We start from the raw sequence: 24350 nt of genomic DNA on the forward strand, positions 1-24350 counted from the left end.
CATCGTCACCACTTCTCTACTTCATAATGGTCACTTAGCCAGAGGTTCCACCCAAGAAACTGATAATATGTGGCTTTATGAGGCTCCCGTGCTTGATATGGGAGTACAGATTTAAAACTTGAAAGTTTAGGCTTTGCATCTACTATGTGTGGAAAGAACTCTATCCTCTGGACTTTTGCATGAGTGGCCAAGGTCCTTGGCACCCCGCCCTATATAAACATGTGCTTTTTCATTGCTAAGAGATAGTGTGTCCCCTGATGTATAATCAAATTAGGCTCCATTAACAATACTTGAAGACAGTTAAAAGGCAATAAATTTAGTTTGTGAAATTACCTGGTCTTCCCGAGAAGTTCCCTTCTTGGGCTGCTGCTTCCTCAGAGCTTCATACTTTTGCTTTTCTCTTCTGTATTCTGCAACAGCACCACCTAGAGCAGCCTCTTCCTCTGAAGAATGATAGAATATTCTTAGAATAAACGTAAAAAGGCTCTGTGGATTCATATTAAAGTCTATGCTCTTATCACTGAAGAGGAGGTCAGAACCTGGGGCTGGTTTGCCTCCATTAATTAAAAAACCAAACCAATAAATTCAACTAGCTCAACAACTATTTCCTAGATTAGAAAGTGACTGATGTTAATTTATCAACCAATCTTATACACATCTTTATTATATGCTGAACTATTGCAGTTGTTCTCTATTATATTTGAGTATAAAATCACCTATCTCATTTTTAGAATAACTATGATTTTCCTGAAATTCAGTAATACCATTTTATGTTATTCCCTTGCCTTATAAGATACACTCTTTCAATATTGGTTGATTTTTTCCAATTACCTGCTACTTCCCCCCCCCACCCCCCCCAGTGAAAAAACAATAATAATAATAAGAAGAAGAATAGTAATGAACAACTTTACTTTGATGGCATTATAATATGTAAATATATCTAGCAAATAAGTCAGTTAGGACAATTACCAAAAGCAGGCAAAAATAATTTTTACTAAATTACAAATTAGAAAACAAATGTATGCATTTGATCCTGCAATAAATCCATGTGAAGATTAGTTAACATCTGGAGTTATAGAATACAGTTTTGTTTCAAAAAAACAAGTACTGTACTGACGTTTTTTAAAAAATATTTTTACTGATTTCAGAGAAAAAGAGAGGGAGAGAGAGATAGAAACATCAGTGATGAGAGAGAATCGTTAATTGGCTGACTCCTGCACAACCCCAATTAGAGATCCAGCCCGCAACCCAGGCATGTGCCCTTAATCAGAATCGAACCTGGGACCCTTCTGCAGGCTGACGCTCTATCCACTGAGCCAAACCAGCTAGGGCTGTACTAACATTTATAATACATTACATGTATACATATTAATGAAAATTTGTGACTGGAAAAACAACAATAACCTGTCTCTTGTCCTTGACTGGTAAACCAAGAGGAGCCAGATGTAATCAAGAACACTAGTGGTCCTGGCCGGGCAGCTCAGGTGGTTAGAGCTTTGCTCCGATACACCAAGGTTGCGGTTTGATCTCTAGTCAGGTCACATACAAGAAGCAATCAATGAACTTATCAATAAGTGGAACAACAAATCAGTGTTTCTTTCTTTCTTTCTTTCTCCCTTTCCCTCTCTCTCTCAAATCAATTTTTTAAAAAAAGAATGCTAGTAATCTTTCTATTTAAGCCCGGGTTTATTTGCCTCTTTGTTACCCATTTTAAAGAGTATTATTAATGTGCACTGTATTAATAACCAGCCATTTTGTTCAAGAGGTTTTCTAGTTTAAAAAAATATGTGAACCAAGAAACACATTTTAATGGTCACCTGCTAGGATTTTGATGTTGGTCAAAGGGTACAAATGTGTAATTATGTGGGAAGGTAAGTTCTGGAGATTTAATGTACAGCATGGTGACTATAGATAATAATATAGTATTATATAGTTGAAATTTACTAACGGAGTGGATGTTAAGTCTTCTTACCATATACACATGCACACACACACAAACAAATTGTAACTACATAAGGTGATATACTAACTAGCTTGATTGTGGTAATCATTTCACAATGGCTTCTCTAGTTCTTGGTCTTCTGTGATACTGTATTTAATTGCCTGGTTTAAGGATATCTTTTCCCACCTCCTCTTTTAATTTCTAGCCTAAATGTACAGGCAAACAGCTTGACAAAAGTTGTAAGGTTGTTGGTTTTTTATTATACACGTTTGTGGTGCCAGGATTAAGCCTGCTAAGGTCCCACATGGACTTCATGGAAATGAACCCAAACACTTTCACACAGTACACACAGCCAAATGAAATATATATGCTGCACAAACCCTAGTTTGTGAAAAATCAGGTCCATTCTTCCACTTTTTAATGGGTCTATCATATTAATATAAAGTCCTTCTATTTATAATGTGATCAACTATAAATTATCATAATACATTCACTTTTCATGTTTCACTTTCTCAGCAGTATACTCTGAGCTGATTTCCTTAGTTCTATATTTCAGTTCACTCTCTGTTTACTTGTATCTAACTAGTTTTTGAAACACAAACTAAGTCTTTGATAGTGATAATTATGTGGGTTTTTTTAAATTTCTAGATATTCTATTTGGTTCTTTTAAAATTTCACCTACTCTTTTTGATAGCCTTAGTCTTTTAATATAATTTTTATTCCTTAAAAATCTCTATTTAAAACACACTTGTTATGTTGTATCTTTCATGTTGTTCTTGGGAATCCTTCTGTTATGTCTTCCGACGCTCTCCCTAGAATAGACATTTCTTTGTGTGTTTTCAAATTTTTAATTGTGAGTTTATCTTCAGCTAGAGCTGCATCTGCACCATGCTCCATAGGAATCCTAGGCACCCAGGGCTGTGTAAAAATTTCTACAGAGAACTTTTGCATTTGTTTCTAGCAGGCAATTAAGGGGTTCCACTGGTTCAGAACCATTTTTTTCTAAGTTAATTTCTTGGCTTAGGATTCTTGTACCATATAGATAGTGTACATTAAGACTTTATAACCATGGCTGGTAGAAGTTTAGAGTTTTGATTTTGATTTTTTATGACAGACTTTTCCCCCCTTTCCCACACATAACTCTGAAAAATGGCAAGCTTCTTTGTGGCCTTACTGACCAGGTGGGCAGTTTCTGTAGTTTCTACCTCTCTTGACCCGAGGCCACATCTCTGTCTAAGTTTGAGATTAAAAACCCAGCTTCTAGCTATTAGAGCCTACATCTGGTTCCAATATCCCCCTGGGCAACTATAGTGTCAGCTTGTCCACTTCAAGCTCTGGTTATGCTTCCTCTTTTTGGTACCTAGACTTCCCTCTCCCCTTTCTCCTTCCTTCCTTCCTTCCTTCCTTCCTTCCTTCCTTCCTTCCTTCCTTCCTTCCTTCCTTCCTTCCTTCCTTCCTTCCTCCCTTCTTCCCTTCTTCCTTCCCTCCCTTCCTCCCTCCCTCTCTTACAATCTCTCTCTCTTTCTCTCTGTAGCTTAGCTAAGTATTTAAATTGGGCTGAATCATATTTAATCCACATTTCTATATATTTGTAGGAGAAAGAAGTTCTGTGTTAACTCTGTCCATGTTGCCAGAACAGGAATTAGCACATTTATTTCTTATGTACTTGAATCCCCCTGAATAAACAAAAATTGAATAAGTGACTAGACGATTTTAGTGACATAAAAGTGGCTAATAAAATATACAAGGAGTTTGAAAATTTCAGTTTCTCTAAGTACATTGTGCTCTCAACATTCAATGGATAATTCATAAATAATAATGATGCAGCATGATGACTATTTGTCATTAACTGAAATTTCTATAAAACACCTATATATATAAAAAGAGGTAATTTGCAAATTAGTCGGGAAGCCGTAACAGTCACAACCAGTCAGGAGGAGGTTGTGTGCGCAGGTGAGGCCTGGAGCAGAGATGGAGACAGAGACAGGCAGCCCTGGAGCAGACACAGACAGGGGGCCTGCTCCAGCCTCAGCACACAGCAGTCCCGCCTTTGTGTGTGAGCTGCAGAGGCAACACCTTTTCTGACCGCTCATTGGCTAAGCTCCCGGTATGCCACTCACAGTGTTCTTGGTAACCTGGGTAATAAGAATCCCAGAAGATGATCTAGGGTTTTTCCACCTCACTCTTGGAGGTAAAAATGAAGGTCCGCTGCTGGAGGGGCTAAGAAAAGTCATATCCTACACTAGCTGGGTTGCTCAGTGGTTAGAGCCTTGGCCTGTGGACCATAGGGTCCAGGTTTGATTCTGATCAAGGGCATGTACCTAAGTTGCAGGCTCCTTCCTGGCTGGGGCCCAGGTCAGGGCTCATGCAGGAGGCAAACAATCGAAGTGCCCCTCTCACATTGATGTTTCTCTTTGTCTTTCCCTCTCTCTTCCACGCTCTCTAAAAATCAATGGAAAAATAGCCTCAGGTGAGGATTAAAAAAAGAAAGAAAGAAAGAAATGTCATATCCTATGAAAGAGACATCTTGAAAATACCAAAAAAAATTGTCATTTTTTCATGGTGAAGGGAATGGAGTCTGTGTTGATGAAAACACCTTGGTAGCTGCAGCAGCCGGCAGTGGCGGCAGCAGCAGGGTGATGGGGGTGGTGCCTTCCCCTGATCAGCCGGTCGCCTCCCGCAGAGTAGCAGGCCTAAACTGTCAGTAGGACATCCCCTGAGGGCTCCCAGACTGTGAGAGGGGGCAGGCTGGGCTGAGGGACACCCGACCCAGTGCACGAATTTTGTGCACTGGGCCTCTAGTATGCTAAATAAATACCAATGAAAATTAGTGAAAAAATTTCTAGGGACCTAGTATGTGTTAGACACCAGGCAAAGATGCTCTTATTATCCACGAAGAAAGGATCTATAAACCTATTTAACAAATGAAGAAACATAATCTATACTAATAAAAGGGTAATATGCTAATTAGACCAGATAGACCGAACGTCTTCTGGGCGTCATTCTGGACATCCTTCCTGACAAAGCCGAGGGTGTGGCCGGCCTGCAAACCACCCATAGCCCCTTGCCCAGGCCAGCCCCACCCCCAGCAGGGACCCCCACCCCAATCGGGGGCTTGGATGGCCTGCAAACCACCCGCAGCCCCTTGCCCAGGCAGGCCCCGCCCCCAGTGGGGACCTCCACCCTGATCAGAGATGGGGCTGTCCTGAAAACCCTGCAGCCCCTCGACCTGGCCGGCACCATCCCCCAGCAGGGACCCCCCAACCCCGATCCAGGGCCCTTATCAGGGCAGGCCAACTGGCCCCCACCCATGCACCAGGCCTCTATCCTATATAATAAAAGGGTAATATGGAAATTGACCCTAATGGCAGAATGACCAGAATGACTGCTGGACCAGTCACTATGAGGTACACTGACCACCTCTCGGTCCCTTCCCCCAGCAGTCAGGCACCAATCACCCGATGGCAAATGGGGAACCGGGGATGAGTGGCGGCAGGGGGCGGGGCCAGCTGTGGGCAGCTGGGGAACATGGCCTTGATCACAGGCCAGGCCTACGGACCATACCTGTGCATGAATTTTATGCACCAGTCCTCTAGTTGGATCATAATTAGAATACAGTAAAGTTGAGATTTTGGCCCAGGTCTGTATGGTATTAAAGACCCACACTGCTCCTTACTGTCCTCAATTACAACTTCAATTCAGATAGCAAAATTTACTAAGTGTTCCACATATGCCTGGCACTCCAAGAAAGATAGCTAAAACATTTTTTTAAAAAGATATATTTTATTGATTTTTTACAGAGAGGAAGGGAGAGAGATAGAGAGTTAGAAACATCGATGAGAGAGAAACATTGATCAGCTGCCTCCTGCACATCTCCTACTGGGGATGTGCCCACAACCCAGGTACATGCCCTTGACCGGAATCGAACCTGGGACCTTTCAGTCCACAGGCCGACGCTCTATCCACTGAGCCAAACCGGTTTCGGCACTAAAACATTTTTTTAATATTGGCTTTTTATTCTAGAAATTAATCTAAAGGGTAAAATGAACATAACATATGTGAACATAGTTAAGAAATCAGCCATTGATTGTAAGTGTCAAATTGTGGATTCATGGGTAGAATGGCAGCCTTCTAGGGGCTTTAAGCTTCCCTACATTTTAGTACTGGAATACAAGTTTAAAAATATCTTGGCTTTTCTGAGATAAAATTAGGTGATATATATAGAAAGGCCTGATGAAGACAATGTTCAACATCACTACACCATTAATTTACTACTAGAGCACCGGAGCTAAAAATTCTTTTGAGGATCTTCTAATCTAACTTCTCAATTTATAGGTGAGCTAGCTAAAGAGTAAATGAGGTTACTCAGCTAGTGTCCCATGTGGATTAGAAGCAGCACGTGGGATAAAACATGTGTTCTGATTCTTACTTTAGGAGATAATCTGTAGCCAATACTCAGGATTGCACTTTCAGCCCTGCACGTTATAAAGAATGTCTCTAGCCCTTCCCTAAGAGCTAGTCGGAAACTTCACATTGGCCCCACTTGAATCTCTTCATTCTGCAACTTGTTTGTCCTGAGCGTAAAGGGGTGATGACTACTCAATTATTGTTACTTAGTTAATGAGCCAATAGTTTCCATCTAAAAGTCTCACTTGGTAGTTAAAGGGCTTATACCCTCTACTGTCTCAGTACAAGAGCACAAGAAGCTAACAAGTCCAAGTAGCTACACATTTATTCATTTTTAAGAAAAAGGTTGTTGAGTGATTATTATGTATCAGAAACTGCTAGTAAGGCTGCTTACAAATTATTTAAAAAAAATCTGGAATCAGTATTTCAAGGAATTTTTTAAAAATTCCCATAATAAATGAAAACTTTTATATAAATAAAAGTGATGTGTTACTGATGAAAGTAAACATCATTTGAAAGCAAAAGGGATAGACTTTAAAGGATATAGAAAACTATCTAGTTGTATCTCATCATCCTTTCTGGAAGCTACAAAGTATGCTTTTATGAAATTTTATATACATGAGATCTTAAATTAATTCCAGGAAAAGTACCAAATTTGAAAATAGCTAACATGCTACCTACCATTTCAAATGCTTACTATGTGCCAGATACTAGCACCTACATTACTTGTTTAATCCTTTCATAAGCAACAACCCTATGAGGAATGCATACTATTAGCCCCATTTTGCATTGGAAACTAAGGCAGTAGAGGTTAAAAAATTTATCTGAGGAATTATAAACATGTGACTATAAACCCATGCAGTCTGGTTCAAAAGTATAATCTTTTAACCAGCTTGATTTTTTCTTCTTTATGTCTGAATCACAAGAAAACTCAGAAGAAAATATTCAAATTTGACATAAAAAGGCATCAGGTCACTAACTGGATGTAACCTGCTGAAATACTATCCTACCAAAAAAGGTCCAAAACTCCTCCCAGAACATAATAAATGGGAAGTTCAGTCTGCCAAACCGTGGATTTACATGAACATTTCCACCTAGGAAGAATCCTTTATGCTTCTTCTTGATTGTCCTTAATTATGCATATTTCCCCCTTATTTGAACCTTTAAACACTCTGTAGCTCCTAAACACATTACATTATAACTGCCTCTTTGTCTGTATTGCCTCCTATGCTATAAACTCATACAGCAGGGACTGTCCCGGTTGTGGCCAAGCATATGCCTTGCATATGGTGTGTACTTGATAAACAGTAGCTGAACAGACAAATGATCAGACTGATCATTTTTGGGGTCTTAGATTACAACAGTATCCACAGTGCCTTACTGTGCTTGCTAGATGGAGTGGCTTCTTGGGGACTTCCAGAGGTTGCAGGCCTCTAGTATACAAATACGTTTTCAATTGATAGTTGCCTAATTAAGTTGAATTGTAAGGAATTAAATAATTTCTGGCACTTATTAAATAGAGGTGAGAGAAGTAAGAGAAGTAAACTTTAAGGCAGTGGCCCCTGATTAAAGCCCCTGAGCACTGAGCTTTCTGGGTGGAATCTCTGTAAGAGTGGCAGCCATTCACCAAGGTATTACCTTTCCTTGAGGAGCTTCTGGGGGTAAACTTCATATCCTGTTCATTGGTTTGTTATATTAAGAAAACACTTTATGGAAATGATAATAATGAGAATATCTTGTGACACTGAAATGAGGACCTTCATGGAATATATTCTTCACTATCATTCCTTTGTAATTATAATCCATAATATTTGTTGAGTGACTAGAGGTTGAATCTGTACTAATTTTGTTTTAAAGATAATTGAAAGTTGCTTAGATGATGTCTTTAAAAAGTGGAAAGAAGAAAACTGGTCTCTTTAGCCAATGAAAGAGTCAAAATGCAAGCTTATTCATAATAAAGAAATTACTTAATGAAGGTATCTCTATGACATTTACAAAAACTATGCAGAAATTTAGGCAAAGACCAGGCTAAATTTTTTTTTTCTGTACTAATGAACTAAAATAAGAAATCTACAATTTATTCATTTTATTTCATCAAATTCTATTTTCAGCATAATTTTTATTCTACAAATTGAATAATATTGGCTCCATCTGGTGGTCAAAATAAGCCTCTAGACTAGAGTTTCATGAAAATTAGTCAAAAGTGGTTAAATGATTTAGAGACTACCTGAAACATGCTTGCACACTAAACATTAAATATTAGAGTATGCTCAACACTAACATTGATTAAATGGAATTCAGCCTACATTTACATGAAGTTTTTATTATTCTTTCCCTGTTGTTCATCCTAGCTTCAATACTTTTATGGCTTAAAAATTCTCAAAATAAGGTAGGTAACAGAACATTTTCCTCTGTCTTTCTCTACTAGCTGATTTGAAAATGTGAAGGTAACAAGTTATAATACAATTAAATTTATCCATATTTTCAAATTGTATTCCATTTTGGAATATAAACTATAAAAATACTCACAATTTTCAGCTGTATTTTCTGTGACACTTCCAGAAGGGGTAGCTTGGGACTATATGAGAGTTCATATCTAAGAGTTCTGTATATTTATATTCTACTAATTACTTAATCTTAATTTTTAAATTCAGTGTAAAAAAAGTATGTCTAGAATCACAATACAAAATATTAGTCTAAGAAGTTATTAGGCAGCAATGACCTGCTATTTTACAGATGAAAAAACAGGTTCAGAGATGCTAGATGATTGTGCTAAGCTGGGAATATAGGAACCCAGATTTCCTGATGACTCAATATTGTTTCCTCTCTATATGTGCTACTATATGTACTTTCTCTTTGTAGTATATAATCACTACAGGTATATTTCATTACAATCTAATAATCACTTTGAAGTTATATAGATTTACTAGAGGCCCAGTGCACGAATTTGTGCACAGGTGTGGTCCCTTGGGGTGGCCTGAGGAGATTGGGCCAAAACCTGCAGTCCAGTGCCACCTAGAGCTCCTACCTGCTGCTCCCGCTCATCCCGGCCCCACTGTGCCTGCCGCAGGCTCACACCCAATAAGTCCTTATCAGGAGAGGTTTGCGTCACAGCAGCAGCACTCGCCAGCCGTGAGACCTGCATCTGGCACCTTCACAAGGGGAGTGGCCTGTAGGATCAAGTCAAAACCAGCTCTCTGACATCCCCTGAGAGGTCTTGGAAATGTGAGAGGGTGCAAGCCAGGCCAAGGGACCATACCGGTGTACGATCAGGGGCGGGGAGGAGTCGCGGGAGGGCTCCAGGTCATGTTGGTACTGTCTCATCCAGTCCTGATTGGGGCCAGGGCTGGCCAGCCGGGGAGGGACACGGGAGGTTGGCCAGCCAGGGAGTTAACCGCGGGAGGGCTCCAGAGTGTGTCTGGCCCGTCTCTCTCAGTCCCCATCAGCCGGACCCTAGCAGCAAGCTAACCTACTGGTCGGAGCATCTGTCCCCATTGGTCAGTGCACGTCATAGCAACTGGTCGGTCAGTCAACTGTCTACCCCCTGGTGGTCAATGCACATAATAGCGAGAGGTTGACCAGCCTTAGCATATCATTAGCATATTACACTTTGACTGGTTGAACAGTAGACCATTCACCGGATGACCAGACACTTAGCAAATTAGGCTTTTATTATATAGGATAGTATAGTGTGACTATTTATAAAATGGCAGTGAAGCCCAATATAGATTTAATTCTCTAATTAGGAATATTCTTAATTTTTACTTTTGTTATTTTTCCTTAAGATATAAGAAATTTTAAAAAATGTTTTAAAAGTTTTTCAAGTCCCACTCCTATCTAAACATAAAATTTTATCTTTTTTTCAGAGTTATATTGCTTTGTTGAGTTTATAATTCAAATACCAGTCATGTTGGTAATATCTTACCACAAAGTATTATACAAAAAACTAATTCAAAGAATTTAAGTGAACTTATCAAAAAAATTGAGAGATGAAGAGAACTTAGATCAGTAAAGACAAGTTCTGAATACTAAACATTACATTGGTTTAAATTAGGATCCTCTTATCTTTTAATATAATACTTACCTATATAGTAAATTATGTAGACTCTATTTGCTAAGCTTTTGGTAACATACTTCTCTATTTGGCTTAATAGTGATTATGAAAAATAATTACAATATATAAATTATTATTACAAATTATTAAAGGACACGAGTAGCTTTTCTCCTGGGGGACCCCGCTTCCACCTGTCAGCTGCAGTGTGTCGCTCCCGTTCAAATGTACCTTGTGCTCCCTCACAGACCTCAGGACCAGCACAAAGGCTGATTGATGCTGCCCCCAGGTCCTCGACAGAGCACACTCTATACTTCTCCAGATGGTGTTACCCACAGATGGTGCTTGGAGTTTGATGGGCACTTTGACATCACTCCTATGTTGCCCTGTCATTCTAAATGTGACAACTACAAATTATATACTCTGTGTTGTAGCAATAAGAAAATAAATATAAAATTCATCAAGATAAAAAGATTTCATAAAACCAATATGGGAAAATATTAAAGAAATAATTGCTACCTAAAATTGCCTATGGCTATGATAATTCTAGCAAATTAAACACTGCAGAATATCTGTCTTCCTAATAGTACTAAGGTGGGTTCTATTGTTCTGTAGTAAACTCATGGGGTGCTTTTCTTATAAACTGGTTCAAAATAGTTCTCATATATTTACATGTGTGGTATGGCAGAGTATTCTTTATGTCTCCTATGTGGCTAAGGAAAGTAAAGCAATACAGTGGCTTTACTTTTATAAATGGTCACACTATACTATCTTACCTAATAATAGACAAACATGTAAACTGATGTCCCTCCACTACGCTCACCAGCCAATCAGGAGAGTACACAAATTAACCCAACAAAGATGGCAGTTAATTTGCATACGTAGGTGCAAAGAAGCGGAGCGAAGACTGAAGGCCTGGGTCCCGGGTGTCGGAGGAAAACCGGTGCCGGCAGCCAGGGGAAGGGAAGGCCTATTGCACGAATCTCTTCGTGCAACGGGCCTCTAGTAAATCTATGTAATTTCAAAGTCATTATTAGAAGTACAAGTATGACCACTATTACCAGCACCAACATCACTTTTCAGAACTTAGATAAGAACTCTACCTGCTTTCTCACTAAACTCTGTCAGGACAGAAGGGGTATTGTCATTTCTGTGTTATGAATGAGGAAACAGAGGTTCAGAGAGGTTAAATATCTTGCCCAAGGTTATATGGCTAATAAATGATAGAGCAAGGACTTGTAATAAAGCTGTCAGACTTCAAAGCCTACGCCTTTTCTATTCTGTTCACTGCAAACAGTCATGAAGGAGAGGGGCTCTATTAAGTATGGCAGCGAGGAAAATAGACAGCTCCCAATGTAAAGGAGCATAATGGCTGGAAAAGGGATAAGGTATACTCTTAACCATGTGGTGGTACAAATAACATAAGAGAGCCCCTGATAAAGTACTTATGAAACTCACACAGAGGAAGGAGAGGGAAAGCTGGGTGGAGGTAGTGGCAGTAAGCATAACTGGGCCTTGATGGGGAAAGATTTAGCTATAACAGTAGGAGAGACAGTATTAACTAACCAAAGCATGGAGGCAACGAACTGCAGGATGCACGTGAGGGAGGAAAACTGTTTTGTGAAAATGAAGGGTGGATAGGTAAAATGGGAAATAACAAAAATAAGATAAAATCTGATCGTGAAAGTCCCCAAGGGCCAGATCAAGGAATTTGAACTTTATTTTGGGAAGCAATGAGCAGCCACAATTTTTATCTTTGCCTTTTATAAAACTAAATAAAGTGAGTTGAACCAACCTAGACTGTTGTGTTGTTTGAACTCATTTCTAAGAATTTTTTAAAAGGGTTATTTTCTCATGGTACTAGCTGGAGTTAATTGATAAAATGGGGGATAAAGTTCCAAGTTTCCGATGCTCACACTTCTCTCAATGCAAACAGTACATGCCTCAGTAGTTCAGTGAACAAGAGAGCAAAGGTGGGTAGGAAAAGAGAGACAGAGAGTGAGTCTGAGTCCCCAAATCTTGTTGAGATTTTCCCAATTACTTTAGGGAAACTGAAACTGAAAAATATTCTGGTAAATTATTTTTCCACATCTACCAGAATATTCTAATTTAAAGGTGAAAAAAAATACACAATTATTTGAAAGCACCATGTCTGGTTGTTTCCAGGTCTGTTCACCATCTCAGAATTTTTTACCTGCCTAGATCATGTTCTCTATTATAGGTACACAAATTTAATGATTTTAAATCCCCAACCACGTATTTAATGATATCTCTAGCAAGCTAAATTCTGAGATGATGTGAAGGTAGGAAAAAGGTCATCAAACCATGCTTTATCAGGAGTTGACCTGTGTCCAAATGTATTTTGGGAGCCCAGAGTTGGAGGGCGAGTTGGATGGGGGTTACCTACTCAATCTTAGTGGTGTTGCTGTAGATTGCAGGCCAGAATTTGTCTGCTGATTCTGGCTTCCAGCTAACAGGTCATATTGCTTGTGGCTTATTTCATTTTATTTTATTTTTTAAGGAAACAATAGTTTGCAGTTTTATAGTGGAAAGAATATTGGACAGAAGAACTGATTCCTCAAATCTACTGTTTAAGTTACTGAGAACTAAATATCTTTAATGCTTTGGTTTCTTCATTTGCAAAATGGAAACTATAATACTTGTTTAATCTACTTCTCAGGACTGTTATAGAGGTAACTGTAATGAGGCATGTGATAGGATTTTGTAAGTTGTTCATGTTATATAAATATGAGGTATTATTATTATTTGGCAGTGACTACAGTACACCATATTTATGTCTGTAAGCTACTTTATAGTCATGGTTCCTTCAGATGATTATATCTCATCTGAAGAAGCAAGTAGATACAATATTTTCATTTTATTAACATACTTGTTTGAATAAAAATTATTTCTGTATATTAAATCATGTTTTCAAAACACCAATAAAACTTATCATTGGAATGTAGAAAATACTTTTGTGAAGTGAATTATCAAAATTTAATTTATATTTCCATATATTTGGATGTTCAAATGTAGCAGTGTTATCATGAGGCTTAGCTATAATTCAGAACTTGCTTAAGAAGAAGCAGGATCTGCGGGCGTACTGATAAGATAGAAAAGGCTTTGCTATCCTGTCTGCTACTCATAGCTGACCCTACAAACAATGCTTTCTATATGCCAGTAAGCATTCTAACTGTCTTATGCATAATGACTCATTTAAATACTCAGAATAATAAGAGTGTGAATAACAGAAAAATAAGCAACTCAATATTGAGAAATAGTTCTGAGAAACTGAATGGATTTTATCCCAAAGTCTGCCTAGCATCTTCACAAGATACCAAGACTAGTAAAGTCTTTGGCTGTAGTAGAGTAAATATTATATTTGAAAATCTGTCCTTTTGGAAAAAGCTGAAAACAAACAAAAAAATATATTTCTGATGAGTGAATGTGAGTGAGCTCTGGTGAGAAGGCACCAAAGTTAGACACAAGAATGTGAGTTCCTTGAGGGTAGGGACTTTTCTGCTTTATTTGCCATTTTATATCCAGAGTCTAGAATCGTATTTGAATGAATTAATTTTTTTAAAAGGAAAGTGATTTTGTTCAGAGGAAAACATTCCTAGAGAAAGTAATTGAAAAAGAGGGCAAAATGGTAGGGATAAAGCAGAACAGGAGGAATAATTGGCCTTCCTTGCCCCAAACCTTGAAGAACTGCAATCATCAGGTGCCATCTTAGGCTTAATGCTTCTAAACGTCTCTTATGTGTTACACAGCCAAACAACACAAATACAATACTCGTCAAAGGGATTTCTGAACTAATGTCTCTGAACTCTATATCACAAAAACACATTTGCTGGGGAAAGAAAAAATAATTATTTTTAACGTGTCTCAGTTTTGAAATGACATGAACTAATCCTTTAATGAAGAAGGAGTTTATTTTGGTTTGTTTGAATAATTTCATAAACTGAAATTGTTACTAAAGCAATCTTGCACTTTTTTCTTGGTGAAGTGGAAAATTTCTCACTCTCTTATTTTGGATTAGAACATAATTACAGACACATTCTTACTGATTAATTTTTGAAAAATCTTTGGCTTGGTCACAAAACAAAGTCAACACATTGAATGGACTGGGTTCAATATTTCTAATTAGCAACTTCAAATCTATTCCCAGCTCTGTCACTCACTGGAGTAAAGGCTTATTAAGTCGACCCCAAAAATGCTATGTTTCTGTTTTCTTAGATGGTAAATTCAGTGCTAATTACTGCCACTTTTAAGGTATGTAATGCAGTAAATGAATGTGTGATACACTGTTAAAAACACCCAGCATAATAAGAGTGTGAATAACAGAAAAATAAGCAAGCCAATATTGAGAAATATTTCTGAGAAACTGATTGGATTTTATCCCAAAGTCTGCCTAGCATCTTCACAAGATACCAAGACTGGTAAAGTCTTTGGGTGTAGTAGAGTAAATATTATGACCACTGTCTCTTCAACTACAACCAATTGGCTAAGAATAAACATTACTATTCTTCTATATGGAAAGTCAGCACAATATAGAATAAAGTATAAGGGACTTTACCCATGGGTTTTGTAGAAGGGAAAGTACAAAGGACTTATTTTTTATGTTGATTTTCTATAGCAGAGAGCCAGTTTCCTTACGTCACAGAAAACACTGCAGTAAGATGTCTAGAAGTAAACCAGAAAAGAGTGGTAAAAGGAAATTAAAGCAGCTAATCTTGGTTGGGATTATTTGAAAGAAGCCCAAACTGTAAGGTTGTTTCTAGAGAGAAAGGTTTAGCAATATAGTGTCTAATATACAATGCCAAATAGTAAAACTATAGAATTGTGGGAGAAGATACAATGACTGTACGAAAAATTCCACACCCCTTTCACTCTGTGTTCCAGACACAGAACTTGCAAGATAAGAAAAGGTATCATGCTTTTTCTTATCTCCATGCATTTGCATACATTGTATCCTTTGTACAGAATACCTTTATTCAACTAACTTACTCACCTGAACAACTAACCTAAAAAATCTGTAAAAGTGAGAGATGTCTAGAGTACAAAGTGACCCACTCAGAGGTGAAAAGAAAATGCTAGATTCCTACTTATATTTTGTTGTAGCTTTGAAACTATTTATTTTTTTGGGGGGGGGGAGGGGGAAATGCGTGTAATAAATAGTATACAATACATTTGTTCAGTAGTACCTATGCATGAATTATAAACACATTTTAAAAATACATACAGCCCTAGCTGGTTTGGCTCAGTGGATAGAAGCATTGGCCTGTGGACTGAAGGGTCCCAGGTTTGGTTCCAGTCAAGGGCACATGCCTGGGTTGTGGGCTTGATCCCCAGGAGGGGCATAAAGGAGGCAGCCGATCAATGATTCTCCCTTTCCCTTCCTCTCTGAAATCAATAAAAAAATATATAAATACATATTTTGGAAGTATTTACAATTTATTTTATAACCCAAATGTCCATCAACTAATAACAAAATGTGGTATAGCCATAAAATGAAATAGTATTGAACTATAAAGGGGAATGAGCACTTGATATATCCTACAACAGAAAGGAGCCTTAAAAACATTATGCTAAGTGAAAGGAGCCATACACAAAGGCCACATGTTACATGATTCTTCCAGATGAAATATCCAGAACAGAGAAATCTATAGAGTCAGGAAGTGAATGAGTGGTTGTCTAGGGCTGGGGGAGGTGAGGTTGAGGTTGCAGTAGGAGATGGTAAAGGGCACAGGGTTTCTTTTTGAGATCATGAAACTTTTCTAAAATTGACTGTGATGGTTGAAGATATCTATAATATACTAAAAACCACTGAACTGCACACTTTAAATGGGTGAACTGTATGGTATATAAATTATACCTCAATAAAACCATTAAAAATAAAATAAAAAACAAAAGCTTCATTCTAGAGGTATAATAAAACATTTTTGGAAACTATCCATTTCCATAACTGATGATTCCTTGTGGGTTGTGTATCTAGAAAGGTATGTTGCTATCTAGATTTAATTGCCTTTCCTTTGCTCCCTCAAACCTTCATGAGAATACACACCATGCTGTATTAATACCTGGTAGTTTGCCTCTTTCATCTGCTAAACTACAAACCTTACATCCTCACCCACATCATAGATTAAAATAATTTTCATGTGGCTTACACAATTAAAAGTAAAGTAACTTGAGGAAGATATTGATGAATGTTTGAACCATCTTGTCTAGATACTTGGGAAGCTTCAAAAAGTACTGACACCTGGACCTCACTTCCTGAGCTTTGGAATTTCCAAGTGATTCTAATATGCAGAAAAGTTTGAGACCCATTGGCCTAGTGCTGAAGGAGATCAGGAATGACATCTTAGAGAAATGATCTCAAACAACAACTTGAATATGAGGCAGTATTCATTACACACAGAAGCATTCCAGGAAGAGGGAGCTGTGCCACCAAAGGCTGAGATGGGAAACAGACTGGTATGTAGAAAAATTTAGCCATCATGGAGCATATGATCCATAATGAGAGATGATACTAGTGAGGCAGGTAAAGTTCAGGCCCTATAGGGCCCCGTATGGCATGCAGAGGATTTTATCCTGTAGGAAATGAGACGCCATTAAAAAATTTTATGAAGGGGATTGACACATGATCAAGTTTGTGTTTAAGAAAAGCCACACACAGAATGTATTGGCAGGATCTAAGATTAGGAACAGAGATCTGTTGGCAGCCTGTTAGCAGGTTGTTAAAACAGCCCAACAGAAAAAAATTGTGGCTAAAATGGTCACGGTAGTACATTAGGCACAAACTAGAAACCTGTAGGGAAGGAGTAGAGTTTTCGAGAGAAATGTACAAAGAACAGATTTGTTTTAAGGATATTGCAGGACTTTGAGATCTGAATCTAATTCTATTCATTCAGAAAAATATGCAAATGCTAATCCCTCATTGACACATGATAAATTATGTTTTTCTCTTAAAATACCTCTATGTATCTGCACAATAACTTTACAAAATAATTATCCCCAAGGTCTTGGATTTCACATTCATTTTAAGAAATCTTAAGTAATTTTTTATTTCCTAAGTAAAATAGTAAATTTCCTTAAAGTTATAATTTTCCACATTTCCCAGGGTTCTTAAAAGAAAAATCAAATCTAAAAAGACCCCCCAAAACACCAAGTAAAATTCAAGCTGTCTTGTAAGGTACCATAAACTCTAAAGTGAGGTTTCAAAAGTCTTTCCAAACAGTAGGTTCTTGACCACATTAAAATTAGTGCTTTTCAAAGTAAAACTGTTTTCTGATCCTAATTCATCAAAAGTATGTATTATTCATGATTTCTTCCCTATATAGGCACCTGTTCTATTGAATCAAGGTTCTGTAAACTGTTGAGCTCATGTTTCAGAAATGACCATGTTTCAGACCCATTTCTTCATCATACCTCCCCTGACAAGGAAGCTTTTCTTCACTAAAGGAGTTCTCACTGCTCTGAATATCATGAAGTCTTACAGATAATCTGCACACAAAATGCAGCACTTGAAATGTCTACTGATTGTGAATATGGTTTTATTCTGACTATTGATTATTAATACTGGTTGACTATCAACACTAATAAAAGAGAAAAATGGTAATTGGCGTATGACGATACCCTTTTCATTGGCTAATCAGGGCTATATGCAAATTAACTGCCAACTAAGATTGACAGTTAACTGCCAACAAGATGGCGGTTAATTTGCATATGTAGGCACAATGCAGGGAGGCGAAAGGGAAAGCAGGAAGAAGCCCCCTGCCACTGACAGTGATCGGAAACCCAGGGGGGAGCTAAGAGCTGGGGGGCAGGGCAAAGGTGGCCCTGGGGCCGCCTTTGCCCTGCCCCCCAGCCATGATCGGAGAATCAGGTGCCTTTTCCGCCCTGGCCAGTGAGAGCAGGAAGTAGGGGTGGAGCCAGCGATGGGAGCTGGGCACGGTCGAAGCTGGCAGTCCCGGGAGCTAGGGGCCCCTTGCCTGGGCCTAAAGCGAAGCCCACGATCGCGGGGCTGCTGCAGCTGCGGGTCCCCGCTGCCCGGGCCGGACGCCTAGGCCAGAGGCGTCAGGCCTGGGCAAGGGACCGATCCTGCGATTGGAGGGTGATGGGGGTCAACGCCTGAGGGCTCCCAGTATGTGAGAGGGGGCAGGCTGGGCTGAGGGACACTCCCCCCACACACACCCAGTGCACGAATTTCGTGCACCGGGCCCCTAGTTAATTATAAAATATCTGTTTCCCAAAATTAGCCTTGTTCTATGCAGTGGAGGCTAGCTATTTTAGCAGTAGGGAGAAGTGTTCTGTGGGAATTTTCTGAGTTTAGCACATGCTATTAGACATTTATTCTAACCTAGTGGCTTTTGAGCTCTTTGGACCATAATCTATTGTAAAGAGTATATATTTTCATCTGAACTCTATACACATATTTGTTTGGCATATAGCTAATAAAACTATATATAAGATTGAAATTACAGACATTCCATTGTTTTGTTTATCTGCAAAACAGCAGTTTCATATTGCTCAACCAAATATAATAAATAAAATCAAAATTTCATAAAACACTCTTTACTCTTACAACATATGATACACTCTGATGTTTACTTGTCTACAACATTCCATTCAATAAAAAATATTAACCTACATTATTGACTTCATAATCCACCAGTGAATTACTGGCTTCAATTTGGAAAACCCCACTCTAGCGTCTAATTTATAATCTAGGCCTGCCTCTAGGGGGAACCCGATAAGAGGATTCTGAGAGACTCACAAGTGGACCATGACAGCAGGGTAAAGATGAAGCAAGTAATAAAGGTGGCATAACTGTCTAAAAACTCTCTGTACACTTTTCAGTGGCAAGGATCACACTAAGTGGAAAGAATTCTGATACTGGATTCTGACTAAATCTCTTCTGAATTGAGAATGAACTGATCACATATGATAGAATGTACTCAGTGTGGTTGACTGACTGGTTGACTGGTCATGTTCAAAATGAGGGTCATCCCTTGGGCCACTCTGATATGTTTTATAAGGCTCTCTGCAAAGTCGTTTCTGATTCTAAAAAACTTTACATGAATGCCAGATTGCTTCCCACAAAGAGGGGACGCCTATAGGGGATATATCTGTCTGACAGTTCTTGTCTTGCTTTCTAGAAGATCATTATGCTACATGAACTGCATAACATTTCCATGCTGTCTAACATTTTCTAAAAGTGGGGCTTATCCAGTTCTGTTACTAACTAGTGAAACAGTACAGGTGAGAACAGATACAGAAGTACTGCTTACCTTCTGATTGAACTTTTAGCTTGTAAAAATGATGTTTATATAAAGATCTTGTACGGATGTTTAATTACTAACCATTGTGTCAATGAAAACCAGTAAACACAAGTTATTATCCAAGTGACTCAGCTGTTATCAGACAGATGCTGATCACCCATGGGCGAGGGTTACTATTAGCCCCGAGGCACAGCCAAATTAGAGGAGGCTTCAAGCAAGAACACAGGCACACAGGCTACACGGGAGCAAAGAGAGCGCGGGCAGCCCGTTCACTGGGGCTTATATCACGTGTATGCATACCACCGCCTCACATCCTTCATGTTCTAGCAGTTTTATCTGATGGAACAGTGTTGACAGAACTTGAACTGGTGCCAGCCCTACTTGATGAGGAACAAGGTGGAACACTTGCTGGCTGGAGGGAATGTTTCCTTTTTAGGAAGTAACAGTGAGATGATATATAAAAAGCTGGTTGGAATGGACTGTCACAGGTTGCTGATATAAGAAATGTTGTTAGTTTTTAGAAAACTGTAGATCAAAGACAGTCAAGTAAATGGCTCATATATACAAGAAGGCACTCAAGACACTGAGATGAAAAAAATAATTATAACTTAATATCTGGCCTTATAGATATGCATACTAGCAACTGAACTAAGTTCTAGTTGATGAAAGATATGTTTGGCCTTTTACATCAGTAGGTTAAGCATGAGAAAAATAGTAATGTAGGAATGATGAGTCCTAGCAGCTGAGAGGCCCGGCTACTCACCATTCCAACCCAAAATCACAGACAACTTATGATGCCAATATAAAAATGAGATGGGAAAGAAATTTCTTGTGTAACTTCAGGAAAGAAGTAAAACTTGAGTCAGGTAAGTTTTGTAACTGTAAAAGTTAGTAACGGCAAATGACAACAATAGTTTCATTAATAAACATCTTCCTTAAACTTAGCACAGAGGTATTCACTCTCAAGTCCAACACCAATATAAGCCATTGCCTTCATCTGCTCCATCATCTAATCTCATTTTAGAACCTAAGGGCAGTCACTGTGTCTTCTTCACTGAATAGTGAACCTGAATGTTCTTCACTCCATTCTCCACATTTTTGTGAAACTGAATATTTATTTATCTACAATGCAAATGATAAATGATTTCCCTGAAACCTACCAAAAGAAGCCACAAAATCCAGAAGTGCATTTTGAAATGTGAAAGAAGGAATAAATCATACTCAGAATAGTTTTATCATATGCATAACACATGTACACATTTATGGTATGTGTCCACATAAATACATTTATACTAGTAGACAGCTAGCATACTAGTACCTAAGCATGCTTGAATATCTCAAATAATTCTTTCTAGGTAAAAGAGTTTACAATTATCTTTTTTTTTCTTACCACCTAACAGAAACAGGTGACAACTATGCTTGCACACTTACTTGACTGATTGAAAATAACAATTTTATTTAGCATTTGGAATATTCTGACTGCAGTTCTGGAAGCTATAATTTCTTGTTGGGAAGACTGGAAATGATGTGGATCAAAAATGGAGGAATGTGATGACAAATCAACATATTCTGCATTCCATTGTGTAAAAAGTACATCCTGACTGTAAATAAGCTATCGGTAACTAATTTATCAATTATTATGAAAGTACTTTCATCCAAGATATATAAAATAGAATCTTAAATATGCAATGTTTGCTTTTTCATTTTGAGATGCCAGGCAAAAAACAAACAAACAAACAACCAGCAGATTCATAATCACTGTTTTGGAGCTGAAGGCTCTCCTGGCTCACATGCAGTATTCCACAAAATACTGTACTAGACACTATGAAAAGAGGACTGCAGTTGCTATTAGGAAATTTCAGCCCAACTAGCTGTGTTGATGCTCTTGTGGGGGTGGGGGGGAAATCAATTAATTTATCTGAGCCACAATTTCCTTGTGTAAAATACCACCTGTTCTACCTTCCAATGATATGTTAAGGGAAGTCTGATGTGGTAGTGGTTTCTGAGAAAGATTTTATTTCCTATAAAGAGAAAGGTCCAAGAGGAGAAAGACCTTTTGCAACCACTTTTCCTTCCTGCTTTGATGCTATTCTATGAAGAAGACATGAAGCTTACAGCAGCTGTAGACATCTTATGACCGTGAGGGAAATCTATAATATTCCAGTAAGTTTGCAAATATGGGTGGAATGTAAGGTCCATTAGGATAGAAGTGTTTCTCCCCCCAGTTTCATTGAGCTTTAATTGACAAGTAAAGTTGTAAGCTATTTAAAGTGTACATTTAATGACTTGAAATACGTATACATTGTGAAAGGATTCAGAGTTCTTTATTTTGTTCCCTGGTATACCCAAAGTGTCCAAAGAGTGGCTAGACCATAGTATACACTCAGTAAACACTCCTGGAGTAAATGAACTATGATCAGAATGGGCTATGTTTTTAAAATATGTTTATAGTTGTATGTGAAACAGAGTTTATTCTTGTATTATTATTTATTAATTACAGTATTATTTTCCATATGAACAACCGTAAGCCTACTTTTGCGCCACCCTATATACACCGGCAAATCAAGAGATAATTACACTCCCATGCTCCAAGTGTGCTAAGAAGCTGAGGCAGGATTAGCTAATCTTGACTCAGAAATGAAATGGACTTCTTCATGGACTGTGAAAATCAGGTCATCACTGTTTGAATGTTAACTCTAAAATGATTTTTGTCCCATAGCAATATTATTTTGTAAGTTCTTCAATTTTTTATAAAAATAAATATATTTTACACAATCTTTATATTTTTCCTTGGTAAGACACAAATAGGACCATGATCTTGGATAGCATTTGTTTTATTCATTAACTTCATTTCCCCCTCTTGTCTCCATCTTTTTTTGACCTAGGATTACACTAATACTGATGAGACATTTTACCACAGCTATCACCAGTTTTTATTGAAAAGTATACAGGATGCCCTGTTTTAGACATTTAAGAGTTTCAATGTCTGTTATTTTCTTTAGAAGGGTTATATTTCTGTGTTCCATGCCAGCATGCATTTTCTTTCTTTTATTTTAGCAGATACCATTATCTTTTTTTCCCACCGGAATCATTTTTGTATACCTGAGTACAATGAGTTCCTTCACTATGAAACAGAAGATAAAGTATTTACAATTTTATTATAAGAGCACACATGTGGCATTCTATGCACAGGAATAAAATCAAAGCTGAAGTATCCAGCACTTTGTCTAAAACCATATTTATGTTGCTGAAGGCAAGAAAAATTATTTAGTCTACAGTAACAAGTAAGTAGTAGCAAAACAAATATTTGGTTGACTGTGGAAAGTCAATGCTTTCATTACTCCTTATGAACATGTATAAGTTAAAAACAGGCTAACCAAGCACATGCTGACAGTAAATAACACATCTATTTATCAATCTTTTGTTGTATATAAAACTGTGATTCTTAATTTATAATTTATATGCAAAGGGTATAAACAGCTCTGTCTTAAATATATCATAAGCTATTATGCATATACTGGTACATTCATATTGTCTATTTATTTTAAAAAGCATGCTTGTAAACTTTTTCTTTAGTAGTATAAGATTCAATACTTCCTGCCCTTTAACATGCTTTAATCTAGTGTAATATACTCAGCATACTAACAAACTTATTAATGAACTATTTGTCTACACGTGTAAATAAGTGCTTTGGTAATGTGCAGAATGGGTAATGTGCTGAATGCTTCCTAAACTAAGAGGTCTGTGATTGGTGATTTATATATATTATTTAGTACCTTACATCAAATTTATTTATTATTACTCTGATCTTACAAATAAGGAAACTGAGGCTCAGAAATGACTTGTCCAAGATTGCCCATCCCCCACTCAGAGTGAGTAATGAAGCCTACATCTGTCTGCCATACTGTCTATAAAATCATATTCCTGACAGTGTGGCAGAGGGGCTAAAATGTTTCACAAAGGTAAGATTTTGTATTTTGCTATTTCATTGTCAATCCTATTTTTAAAATGAAATTATAAATATATATAATCTCTATATTATACACATATTTGTACAGGAAAAGAGAATAGAAATGTATATTGCAGTGGCTATTTCTGGGTGAGAAAAATGGTGATTTCATTTTCTTTGTTTTGTTTTATGGTAAAAATTTCCTGCAATAAATATTTTAAATAGCATATTTAAAATACTTAAATAGTATATTTGCCTGAATAAAAGAATTAGCAAAGGAACAAGGATTCTTGCTCTTGAAGAACACGGTTACAAATATGGTAGAGTGGGAAGACAAGAGTGGGACTGTAATTAGACTATCAGTATATTTCCCAAGTCTATTAGCTAAGAGAGCATAGACGCAACAGGACCCAGCACCCAGTATTGATTTTTAAATATTCTTCTCCACAACAAGAAACCAGAGCACCTTAGGAAAAAGAATGATTTCAGGATGGGGCAAGGAAAATATAAGTCTAGAACATTTTGTTCAGTCAGAAAATAAAGAAGTGCTCAAATAATAATGGGAAAATATCAAACAGGAGCCAGTTTGAAGGTGCTACACTGACCAAATCAAAATAAAAAAATATTTATTTTGAGCATCAAAACCAATAACAATTAAAAACATATAGCCCTAACTGGTTTGGCTCAGTGGATAGAGCGTCGGCCTGCGGACTGAAAGGT

General features: G+C 37.7%; 1 protein-coding gene across 1 annotated transcript in view; it reads right to left on the bottom strand.

Moving 5' to 3' along the window:
• CWC27 (CWC27 spliceosome associated cyclophilin) overlaps positions 1-24350 on the bottom strand; it is a 180913-nt gene that overhangs the window by 32239 nt on the left and 124324 nt on the right. Inside the window, exon 12 of the mRNA XM_059694531.1 lies at positions 334-443. Within this exon, the coding sequence (XP_059550514.1) occupies positions 334-443 (110 nt within the window). The remainder of the gene's footprint in view (positions 1-333; positions 444-24350) is intronic.

The sequence above is a fragment of the Myotis daubentonii genome, chromosome 4, assembly GCF_963259705.1.
Source record: "Myotis daubentonii chromosome 4, mMyoDau2.1, whole genome shotgun sequence".
Classification (NCBI taxonomy): domain Eukaryota; kingdom Metazoa; phylum Chordata; class Mammalia; order Chiroptera; family Vespertilionidae; genus Myotis; species Myotis daubentonii.